Genomic DNA, 13,219 nt, shown 5'->3' on the forward strand with positions numbered 1-13,219 from the left:
TTGTGTAGGGTTAAAAGGTCATTTTCAAAGGTTATTATTATTATTATTATTATTATTATTATTATTCGTGATACTCCAAGGAGTCAGAAGACTCATCGCGGGAGGACACCTACAACTGTCTCAACCACTACACTGAACCGAAGGTTACGATGAAGTAGTTTGCTGGGATGGGGGGGGGGGGGGAAATAGACTTCCATGGCTGTTCCCTATATTTGTTTGTAGAATTTTCCTTTCCAAATGAAATAATCTGAGTTCATTGTGCACGTAAACAAGGCTGAGATACCGGTTCCCTGCATTTTTTCTATGATCATTCCAGTTATCTAAGACATCACTATCCAAACCTTGATCAAGAAAGTCCTTATCTGTGTCCAGCTAAATCCCATAACTATAGCCCTTTACATTATTGCATCTGGAATGACACAAAAGTGGTAGTGCATGTACAAAGTCAGTGATGGTTATAAACACGATTACTTAGTTGTCGAAAGACAAATTCCATTATCAGCACTACTCCTGATAATTCTACCTAATTTTGCATCATTGGCACACATTTGAAGATCCTTAGTTAATCCACATGAAATATTATTGACAAACAATTTAAACAGTGGGGACCCAAGAACAGGATACTTAGGGATGCCACTGGTCAGTCACCTTCCTTTTCTGAGAGACTGCTCCATCTTACACAACTTGCTGGTATCTTTCAGGAAGCCAATGTTCGATCTATCTAATCCCATCTTCTGTAGCTTATACACCCATCTGTCATATGGTAATCTATCAAATGCCTTTGCAAAGTCTACAAAAGTCACTCTATATGAATCTCCCTTATCCAACACATTTGTCACCTTATCGTAAAACATAACCATAACATAACTAAAATAACATCTACCCTTCACAGATCCATGCTGACCAGCATAGCAAATCTTATGTCCATTAACCTGTATTCTATTTATAGATCTACCCAATTTTTCCAACACTGCAATTGCAACTGCAGGTATACAGACTAGTGTATATTTTGAAACTTCTGTCCTAGAACCATGCTTATAAAAAGGTATTATTTTGCCTTCTTTCCACTTCTTATGACCCTTCCCCACTGCACTGCATGACTTTCATTAAATAACCAGGACAAGGATATCGCTAGCTCTTTTGCACATTCTTGAAAATTGTGTGGTGATATGTCATCCATTCCCACAGCCTTCTTAGCATCTAATCCAAGCAACACTTGATATACCTCTGAATCTTTCACTTTTAATTCTCCTAATCCTTGCTCCCCCCACCCTTCTACATTTTGCACAGCATCATTCACACCACTATGATATACACTAATGAATTATAATTCATATTGAATAATATTTCATTACACTAATGAATTATAATTATAATGAATAATTATTCATTAAATAATTCCACTATATTATTTGCTATTACTCTGACATAACTATCCACCAGTGTTGACCTGCCATAATTATTTTCCTTCTTGCTTGCCACATAGCAGAAAAATTCTGTTGGATTAGCTATGACCTGACTGGCCAATCTCCTTTCATATTCTACTTTTTCTTTTTTAACCATGCTTGTCACTTTTCTTGCCTGCAGTTTATATTCGTCATGCATCTGTATGCTGCAAACACTGTCATATGTCTTGTTCTCACTCTATAACTTCTTTTGTAACACTGCTTGCTCGATTTCATTGTTCATCCATCTCATTTACTACTCTATTATTCACTTAATCTTAGTATGCAGTTATGCATTCCTTGTGTTAGATACTACCTTATCATTTCCCATCCACTGTCAGCATCTTTTCTACAGAATTCATCAACTCAGTATATTGATGCTAGTGGAGCTTCTCATAATCACAAAACCTTATAGTTCCACATATCAACCTTCTTGATAATTTTTATTGTTTGACTACCTTCTTAAAACAGTACCTCATGATCACTTTCACCAACAGGTGGCAGTGTTGATACCTCATTCACAACCACATCCTGTGAAGATATCACCAAAACCAATAAACCATGTGTTGTTTTCATGACATGCTGCTTTATAGTTATCCCTATTTTCTAATCCACATTCCTATCATTAAAATCTCTCATTAGGATCATCGTCCTTTAACTTGCCCAATTAATATGTCTAAACATTTCACATTTGGTACTCTCCACATTCTTTGACCTTTAGTAGCATTGTATTAGATATCCTATTCTATTTGATCTCAAATTCACATCAAACAGTTTCAAAATCTTCACACATACTACTATTTTCCACCGAATGACACAATTCCTCTGCTACTATTAACAATACTCCTTCCTCTCTTCATCTTCCTGTCCTTTTTTAAAATTCTATATCCTACCATCTCAAGTCACAGTATATCATTCTCATTCAACCAAGTTTCACTTATGCCAATTATCTTTGGGCATACTGATTCGATCAATGCTACAAACTCAGCCCCTTTATTTCTGAGGAAACCAATTTTGGAAGGGCAGTAACTATTAAATGTGATGTGCAGGATAATTTAAACAGTGATAGTTCAGGCAAAGGATAATGATTGTCAGGTAATGTTGCAAAATATAAAGTTATGTGCTTTGGATTGAAATGAAATTATGAACTATGTATTGCATTGACAGAGCTTATGAAGCATATGCATCAGATGATTTGTACTGTAGCTGTGTTGAAAACACTGATGTTAATATATAACACAAGAACAATAACACAGAGGTTATTGTTCTTGTTCCCTGTACAAATTCTTCATCAGGACAGATTTAGTTGTTATTATTATTATTATTATTTGACAACTCAAAGTCCAAAGACTCATCAAGGGAGGGCACCTACTCTACAATTCACTGTCTCCACAAACTACACCAATGCCATCTACCACCCACCAGCATTTCCAGACATCCATGCCCATGGCGGGATTCAAACCCACAGCCTTTTGGCTGGAGAGCGGATATGCTAACCACTCGGCCAACCTTGCCTGGTTTTATGGGAGATACAGCGATTTTGGAAAGGATCCAGAGGGATTAAGATGCTGTCATATCTTTGAAATGTTAAATATGAAGGTGAATTCAGTAATTCCATCTGCATAATCTGGTGGATAGAATGAAGAGGGTGAATAATGAATGAGATGTGTCAGTGAGAAGTTTGTGCCAGATTGATTGAGAATGTATTTTTATAAATTGGAAAGAGACAGGATGGGACAGAACAGGAGATTCCCTTCTGAAAGTTGCATAAGGAGATTATGAATAAGGAAGTTATTGGTAGGTTATCTCTTTGGAAAGTGTAGACATTGGAATGCATTGTCTGAGTGTAGTAAGTGTCGAAAGAGTAGAGACTTCAAGATGCAATTTGATGAGCTTTTTTTTGATAGTGAAGATCTTGCATAATCAATCTAGGTAGCACAAGGCAAAAGATGTGGCCTCCTTCAGTGAGTTCTCAGATTCTATGAAGGCGTCATGTAATAATAATGAGCAACCCCATTTATATTTCAAACCTTTCTTTACCTTATAAGCTAGCTCCCCCCCCCCCATTTTGAGCATTATGAACTGGTAAAATTCAGTATCTCTCATATTAAAAACTTATTCTATTGGCTGTTTATTGTTTAAATCTGAAGCAATTTTTACCTTTTCAGATGTTTAATCAGATACAACAAAGCATATATATATATGAATATGAATATATATATATATGAATATGAATATATATATATATATATATATATTTTTTTTCCCCAACAGTGACTCGCATTCATTTGAAAATTGACTTAGTTTGGCTCATTTTGTGAGCAGTCTTTGGAATTTTTTTTTTTTAAGGTGCATCCTCAAAAATGGAAGGAATGCTGGTCATTTACAAAAGTGGCTGAAGCAGCTAAGGCTATGAGGCAGTGTATTGTGTCTGTCAGGTGCATGTGTTCTCTGGCTAGTTTTCTAGATGAAAACAAGTAAGTTTCAAGGAGGAATAACTTCACCATCTCCACATGAGATCTGCAAACTCTTTATAAGAGATTTGGAAATCTCTTATGAAGTTACCTCACATCCTAAACTGAATTTAAACCAGGACTTTCCAGGACTGTAAGGCAAATGTTGCAATAGCTTTGTAACAGAGGCACTCAGAGGATGCATGATGTTGAGGTCATTTATACCATCAGATGAAATAGAAAGATTAATCAGAATGTTGCTCTTGAGATAGTTGCTTCATATCAGCCTCTAAACAAGGTACTATTTATTTAGCGTATGATGACAGTGGCCACGAGTCTCTTTTTATGGGAAGGTACAGCACCATCTCAGTTCTCCCTAATTTTATCTGGGCTTGGGACCGGCATAGCTGATGATTACAGTCAGGAATAAGTATTCCTGACTGTAATCCGTGTGTGTTTATGGGTCCAGTTTACCTGCTTGTGGGAGGAAAAACCCCAGATAAACTGGTAGGAAAAAACCCTGCTGTCCACGCCCAAGACTGGCTAACTTGGCTATGTCTGAGAAAGATCCTTAAGCTCCTCACGTTGGTGATGAGATCTAACCCAGGACACTCTTTTCCCAGGCATATGGTTGTGATGTGCATAGCCACTTGGCTAACCACGGGCAACAAGGTACTGTTGTGTGGCAATAAGTGATTACCAGTTATGTTTCATTATGCTTTTATAGTTCAAAAATTTTTTTTTCAGCACATTCTTCTAGAGTTAATTTTTTGAATATTTAAATTATATAATTACAGAATTCAACAATAATTAAGAATATTTGCTCTTAATATAGATAATCAACTGGAGATTACAATCAGTAGGAATGAATCCAACTGCTGAAGAATATTTAGTATTTCATAAATTTGGAATGGTAAGTGACTTACATGTGCTGTTTTAATTCATATTGGACTCATGTATTAAATAAGACATATAATTCATTGGAACTATTCATTAAGTTTGTAACTTGTTTAAATATTTGTGATGATTTTCTGCACATTACTTTCAAACTTATGCCATATTATGTGTACAAGGTTATTCTCATCACATCTTTGTTTAGACCCAGTAGCTCACTATAACCAATAATGTTGTTTTTCATAAACATAATTTTGATAATGGACCAGTCAGTCTTACCTCATTAGTTTGTTAATTTATCAATACATGCATTATCTGAGTTGTCTGCTTCATAGAGGGATAGGTTTATAAGGGAATGGATTATAAAGGTTAAAAAAATGTTTATCAATGTTCTTTATACTTTTGGGATAGGATTCAAATATAAGTCCTTCCGACCAAAGAATAACTGGTGCTGCTGACTGCACTACAGAGATACTTCAAAATTTATGTCAGTATTTAAAAATTAAAATGAAACATTTAAAATTGCCTAAAAAAAACTGTACAGCTAGTGTATACTGTGGAGAAGAACTTGAAAGAATAATATGTTCTTATGAGAGTTAGCCGATCTCATACGGAGGTAGCAGGGTTTTTTCTCCCGGAAACTCGGGTTTTTCATCCCGCATACAGACAAATCAGCCCTTCAGAACACACGCAATTTACAGACAAAAAAATACTAGTTGTGGTGATGTTGGGGGTGGGCGGTAGATGGCATTGATGGAGATGATTCGTAGTAGAGGTTCGGTGTAGTGGTTGAGACAGTTGTGGGTGTCCTCCCGCAATGAGTCTTCAGACTCCTTGGAGGTATCAGGAATAATAATAATAATGTGACTCATTGGTTTTTGTGTAGGCTGCGATAAGCGAATTTTATATTTAATGTGTTGTGTTACTGTCTAATTTATAGATTGATTATTACTGTAAGATATTTGAGTGTGGAACATAGTGTTTGGTTAAATTTCTAAGGTGATATTACTTTATATTTATTGTTTATTGTTAGTGCTCTGATACAATATGGTAGTGAAAGACAGATTGTTGTGTAGGTCTGCATTCAAAATCAAGTAAAATAAATAGCATGGATTTTTCAAAAAATGGTTTGGTACCATAAATGTATTATGTATACATGGGAAGATATCACAGATGTTCATGTGGAAAGGCTGAATAAGAGAAAGAAGAGTCTGATATGTAGAAAGTACAATATTCTGATGAACTGTGAGGCTTGTTTAAATGAGTAGGAAAACATGGTGTCATAACTGAAACAGTAGTTAAAGATTGTGTGAATGTTCAGGAAGTGGGTGGAAGTGATAGCAAGGAAAAGAGTTCAATTAATGATAAAGGTTGCGATAATGATGTTGAAAAATAGAGTGCAATAACAGTAAAATGGCAAGTGGGATTGACAGCAAATAAACTTGTGATTGATTATAAGATAGTGAGAGTGAATGATAGCAAAAAAAAGATGCAAGATTTGAAAGCTGAGTTGGTGAAGATGAGGTAAAAGATAAAATGTAGTGAAATGAAGAGAATTGTAGATGTGTTGAAGAGTGAAGAAGACAGGAGTGAATGATGTTGGCATGAAAGAGGTAATGAAAGACTTGCCGGTGGCATTGTATATAGGGACTTGGTTATTAGTTAGTTGTGGGAAGATGCACAAGGAAAAGATAGGAAGGTAAAATGAAGAGTGATTGAGGCCTTGGATATGAGTAAGTGAGCAAAGGAGTTAGTAGTGGTAGTAGGAACAAATGGCTTGACCAAGAATAAGGAGAATGTATGATTGAATATCAGGAGGTTGTTGAGAACAATAAAAGATAATACCATGATAAATATGTAGTCAGTGTGTTGGCCAGGTATGACAGTGATGAGATGAGGCAGAGAGCAAGGATTATTATTATTATTATTTTGGATAAACTCCATTGAGTCAACAGACTCATCATGGGAGGCCCACTGAACCAGCAATATGTTTATCATGAGCTTTGAATTTATTTATATTACCTACATTCACAATGCACTCAGGTAATGCATTCCACTCACTAACATCTCTCCACATAAAAAAATCTACTCTTCACACCATTCTTCACCACATCTTTATACAACTTCCAGGAATGGTCTCTTGTTCTTCCCATCTTAACATCTACCCTTTTTATAATTCCTTCTGTATTAATCTGATAGAATCCCTTCACTAATTTGAAGGTCTCTAATCATATCTCCTCTTTTTCTCCTATCCACCAACTTCTGTAATCCACATTCTCTCAAATGCTTTTCATAACTAACACTCCAGAATCCTGATATCACTTTGGTTATTTGTCTTTGGACCTTCACGAATGTTTCCACATCACAATGAAAACTAGGTGACCAAATCTGAGCACGGTAGTCAGTATGTGGCTTGACTAATGCCTTATATAGAAGGAACACTACCTCTTTTTTACTACATGTCACTGCACTTTTTATCATAGCAGCAATATGATGTAAAGTCTTTGCAACATTTGTGATATACCCTCAGAACTTTAATCCACTATCTACCATCACTCTAAGATTCCGAATCTCATCCACTATGAATGATATGTTAACAGAAATGAAGAGAAAGAAGAGCAGTTTGTTATTATGTAGAATGAGTTTGAAGGACAAATTGAACTGTGTAAGAGTGGTAGACTTCATTTGAATGGTTTTGGTGTGAGTTCATTTGGAGAAACTGCTGCTGGAAGGGAGAGAGTAATGAGTGTAGAGAATCGGTCTGAACAAGTAAGAAGCAATGTGAAAGAGCAGGAGAATAAGGAAGGAGGGATTGAAGTGGTGGTTATGAATGGAGAAGAGGGAGGGATAGCATGAGTGTAGAGAATGAGAGAGTAAGTATTGAAGACAAACAGGGAGACTTGGAGTGGACAGGGGAACACTGCATGAAAAAGGATGATGCTCAAGGAGGAAGTGACAGTGTGTGTAGACAAGACAGTAATGGGATGGCCTAGAATGTAGGGAGAACAGTTAGATTTGAAGAAGGTTCTGGGATGGGTGAGAAGAAAAAGAAATGGCTTGAGGAACATATGGAGAAATCACTCTAATAAGTGGTAGCAGGCAGTGAAACTTGTTATAAATACAGAAATGAGCTGTTGTGGTAGTTTATGAACTAGAAATATCAGAAACAAGGAAAATGAAGTGGTTGCGCTGACAGTTTGTTTACCAAAAATTGATGGAATAAGTGAGAAATGGTTGGATGAGAATGACATTCTCACAGGAATAGAGATGGAATTGAAATACCTAGTCAGATTTTGCTATAGACCTGGCAATGTGGAGGGTAGGGACCATGAAATGTATAAGCAAATTAGCTAAGCAAATAGTAAAAGGGTGATCATTATGGACGATTTTAATTATAGCAGGATGAATTGGGATGATGAGTAGCAACTGGAAGTAAAGAAAATTAATTTCTCAAGTTTAGGAATAACCACTTCAGACAGTATGTAACAGAGTAAGTAAGGATTGAGGATCTTGCATTTGAATGTGCCAGGGAGTTGATATCTGCCTTGACATATTTGTTTAATATCAGTCTTACATTGGGTCAGTTAAACGTAAGTGGAAATTGACCCAACTGAAAAGATGATATGATGATGTCACCTTCATAAAGGAGATGACAGAACTGAAGTATCAAATTATAGACCAATCTGTGTGTCAGGTGTTGTGGTGAAAGTGTAAAGGCTAGTGAGAGGATCCAGAAATAGGTTAACAGTAGTAATATTATCTTTAATGGACAGCATGGATTTGCTAAAGGGAGATCATGCTTTAGTAATCTACTTACTTTGAGAGAGATGGGAACCAGTCTTTAATGAAATGATTTTCATATGATCTGGAAATGATTGTAATATTTACCTGAAAATCAGTAGATCGAATTTGACTCAATAAGCAGAAATAATTTATTTGATTGGGCTATGAGATGTAGTTCAGATATTGTGGCTTTGCAGGAAGAACTGAATAGTCTGAGTGGGAAAATAAGTGGAGATTGCAGTTTAATGTTGCAAAGTCTTGAAATTTTGTAGGGAAGGTATGCAATTGATGGAGAAATTTTGGGGGAGGTAAAGGAGATGAGAGATCTGGGAGTTGATGGTGAAGAGAGACTTGAAGTTTTGGGGTCATTGCTAAAACTGTAAGAACACCCCACAGCCCAACAGATTGTAGTAATTTTATTTGACATCTCCAGGGAGTCCAAAGACTCATCAAGGGAGGGCACCTGCTCTACAACTCTGTCTCAACCACTCAATCCACCAACTGACAGCAACTACCCCAACGTCATCTACCGCCAACCACCACCACTAGCCACAGACAACACAAACATCCATGTCCACAGTGGGATTCGAACCCGCAGCCTTTTGTCTGGAGAGCAGATACGCTAACCACTCGGCCAGCCAGCCTGGCTGGCCGAGTGGTTAGGATGAGGAGGATATTGACAATAATGAGGACGATATTGATATTTCAAAAGTAGAGGTTATGGTTCCCTTGTATAAGACTTTGATCAGGCCACATATGGACTGTTGTGCGTAGATATGGTCACCTGGTTCTTAGGAGATTGAGGATGTATTGAATAAGTTCCAGAGACAGTTTACTAATGTAGTGTCAAGTTTATGGAAGGACAGATACCAAGAGAGATATGATTGAGACATGCACTGCTTGGAAAGAAGTCAACAGACACTTATGGGCAAGGTGCATCATGCCATGTAACAAGTCACGTGCTTGTAACCAGTATAAATTGGAGGAATATGATACTCCCAAGTCAGCGCAACTGTGTTTGGGTGGAATGGCTGCAAGAAGGGAAGTGACGGAGTTTGAAATTGTGATAGGATGCCATGTCGCATGCCTATCTGTTTGTCAACTTGAGTCATCCCAGGTCAATAATCAGTGATACATACTGAGATGGAAGTGCAGGGAGTCAGCTGCAAATGCTACCTGCAGTGGACAATCCAGCACACTCACCAAACATGACCATAAGGTCTTATGAAGGATAATATGTAAAAACCACCATTTGTCATTCAACTTGTTGAATATGGAGTTCTGGGCATTGGCTGGAACATGAATCTGCACAAAAAACATTCAGCACCAAGGCTTATAACATGGATTTCTGTGGTAGGACTGCAATATTCAAGTCCCACATTACCCAAACCAACATGCAGCATCACCTTCAGTGGTGCAAAGAGTGTATACAATGGTATGTGGAAGCTTGGAAAGTTGTGTTATGGAGCAACAAATCATGCTGCACCCTCTACAAAGCAGATGAATGGATGTGGGTGTGGGAGATGTTTGGTGAATGTCTCTCACCAGAGTGCATAACCCTGACTACGAAATTCGAAAGTGACAGTGTGATGCTATGGTCCTCTTTTTCCTAGTTTGTCCTCGGATCTCTGTTTGTGGTACCACAAACACTGAACTCAGAGAGGTTTGTGAACATTTTGGACAATGGAATGCTTCCTACTTAGTGGCATTTCTATCGAACTGGCTATTGTCTCTTTCAGCAAGACAATGGGCCATATCATGGTGGCCTTGGCTGAGTGGTTAGCATATCCGCTCTCCATCCAAAAGGCTGCGGGTTCGAATCCTGCCGTGGGCATGGATGTTTGTGATTGTCTGTGAAAATACTAGTGGTGGTGGTGGTCGGTGGTAGATGGTGTTGGTGCAATAGATGATGAAAGTAGCTGTAGTTGGTGGATTGAGTGGTGGAGACGGAGAGTTGTAGATTAGGCACCCTCCCTCGATGAGTCTTTGGACTCCCTGGAGGTGTTATGTAATAATAATAATGATATCATAAGGCTGCTGCTGTAATTATTCTTGTTGAGAGGCTTATACGCTGGTTATACATGATAACTAATAATTAAGGAATTGACAGCGTACACTAGAAATATAAATTAAATAAACTTTAATATATACTTTCCGATATTTCGGCAAATGTCACATTGCCATCTTCTTGGGAACTTATTACAAAGACAAGTGCACACAAGTACTACATAACAGCAAATGAGAACCGAAGCTAGGAAGCTAACGTTTTCCTAAAGTCCTGTGATGAACCTGACTTAATTCTGGCAATAACGCAGTGGACACCGACTTGTAGAGTAAGGAGATTCTGGTTCACCTGGTTTTCAAACAGATGAAGAGATGTTGCAGAGGGTCCAGAAGCAATTGATCAAAATAGTTTCTGATCTCTGAAATGTTGAAACAATGCAATTTGCAGAGTCTAGTGGATAGGAGGAAGAGGGATGATATGATAGAGATGTACAAGTCAGTAAGGGGGTTATTATAGGATTAACATTGAAGAGGTTTTTTCAGAAAATGGAGGAAAGATATCCCTGGAAGCTGGAAGCAATGAAGCTGGTTTTTTGCATGGAGAGTTGTGAATGATTGTAATGCATTCACAATTATTACATTATTCACAACTATTACATTGCGGGATGCTATTACATTACGTGCCTGAGGATATACTGTCTGCAGAGAATTTGAATATATTTAAGGTGGTATAATGAGCTGTGTGTGACAAAGGGACCTTCTATGATGAGTGTTTGACTCCATGGGGGATCTTGTGATGATAATAATAGTACATAATGTAGATTTCATTTTTTGCATTAAGTACATGATTATCACCAATTTCCTGATATGTATTCTCCAAAGGTATGCAGGATGCTATTACATTACTACGTGATTAAATTTACATTATTACTAGTCTCCTATCAATTTATCTCCAAATTAGTCTGTTACTTGTAAGCACTCCCTCCAATATTGTCATATCATATATTTCTGTCTTTTTAGGCTGCATCAATCTACCTAGCTCCTATTCTTCCTCTGAATCTCTCTTGCGATCTTGATATAAAACACCTGCTTTGCTATCTTTTTTTAGGTGACTAATATTACCTTAGATTAGCTTTGCTTACAAATTCCTGAATGCTAACCATGTCAAGTTGTTAATATCTTCATTTTTAATACAATTCTACTGTTGATGCCACCTGGGCTCGTCCCTAATTTTTCGCAGAACACTCATTTCTATGTTCTTTAGTCTTTGATCAAGTGCTTTATTTCTAACCCAATTTTCAGATCCATAACTTAAACTAGTTTGAAATGCAGTTTTGTACTAGTTTAGTGTTCTGGCTAATTTTTTTCTTATCGCATATAATTTATTCAGCTGACTTACCACCATGCTATCTTTGCTTATTCTGTTGCCTATTTCCATATTTAATGTACCATATTTAGTAAAAACTGTCTCTACATAGCTGAAATATTTTATTGTTCTATTGTTTTTGTTCTATAGGTCCTCCATAATGCAGTTGAAGTTTTCTGTGTTCCTACCTATTTTCATAGTTTTGATCTTTTTATTACTGATTTCCATGCAGAATTTGTTATAGCTGTTATTCAATTTAATTAGAGAATCCTGGAGATTTCCACTGGATTTGTTTAAGAATACAACATGATCTCCAGAAAGTACTTTTAGTTCTAATATCAGATTTAATGCCACTTTCTTTCATATTGTAATCCATATAAATGATGAATAACAGCAGAGATAGTGTGCACTTGATTTTACATCAAACCATATTCCTGTATTTCCTTCAATTCTAACTGCTGACTTACAACTCAGGTGGAACTATGTAGTGTGCTGTATATTGTTCTATATAATTGTAGCATCTTAAAAAGCTTTTCTTTGGGCACCCTTGCTGTATGCCTTTTCCGGATCTACATAACTTAAGTACAGATCTTTGTTGTTTTAATCCCAAGATTTCTCAATTATTTGTCAATAAAGTGAAAATTTGATCTTGATATCCTTTATTTGGTTTGGCCAAATTTTTCTTAGCCTCTTTTCAAGGTATGCTAGCATAAATCTTTCCTGGATCAATCACTTAGTATAGAAATGCTTCTATAATTCTCACATTTTCAGTTTTATTTCCCATTTTTATAGATGGGGAACTATGAAGAGCTTTATTCCAGTCATCTAGAATTCAACCTTTTGACCAGGCCTTCTGAATTATGCAGTATAGATATAAACACTGATATCTTCACACTGTTAAAAAATGTTTATATCTTATTTAAGCATTTCTGGTCAAATATCATGCAGCACAGCTGCCTTTCCACATTTTCAGGATTTTGATAGCTTTCTTTACCTCAAGTATTCATATGTACTCATTTTTGCATGCCTGTTAAATATTTTCTACTACTGTTCTGTGAGTGTTTAGATATTTATTTTCTAGATATTTGTCACTCCAAATATCTAGAAAATCTTTAGTTTCACTCTTTGTGTCATCTTCTTTCAGAACATTTTATCATATTCCTGATATTTGTCTTCTGTATTCTTACCAGTCTTTCCATGACTTTTGTTTAGTTACTTTTACACATAGTTTAGCTCTCTTACATTTTTTTTCCTGTAATCTTTTAGGGCACGTA

General features: G+C 36.6%; 1 protein-coding gene across 2 annotated transcripts in view; it reads left to right on the top strand.

Annotated features, from left to right (window-relative positions):
* LOC150095196 (uncharacterized protein ZK1073.1-like) overlaps positions 1 to 13,219 on the top strand; it is a 347,623-nt gene that overhangs the window by 165,154 nt on the left and 169,250 nt on the right. For both annotated transcript variants that reach the window (XM_090410330.1, XM_090410331.1), the window contains exon 8: positions 4,734 to 4,811. In XM_090410330.1, the coding sequence (XP_090266456.1) occupies positions 4,734 to 4,811 (78 nt within the window). The remainder of the gene's footprint in view (positions 1 to 4,733; positions 4,812 to 13,219) is intronic.

The sequence above is a fragment of the Typopeltis vanoorti genome, chromosome 20 (assembly GCF_054136105.1).
Source record: "Typopeltis vanoorti isolate ZY-2024b chromosome 20, IOZ_Tvanoo_1.0, whole genome shotgun sequence".
Classification (NCBI taxonomy): domain Eukaryota; kingdom Metazoa; phylum Arthropoda; class Arachnida; order Uropygi; family Thelyphonidae; genus Typopeltis; species Typopeltis vanoorti.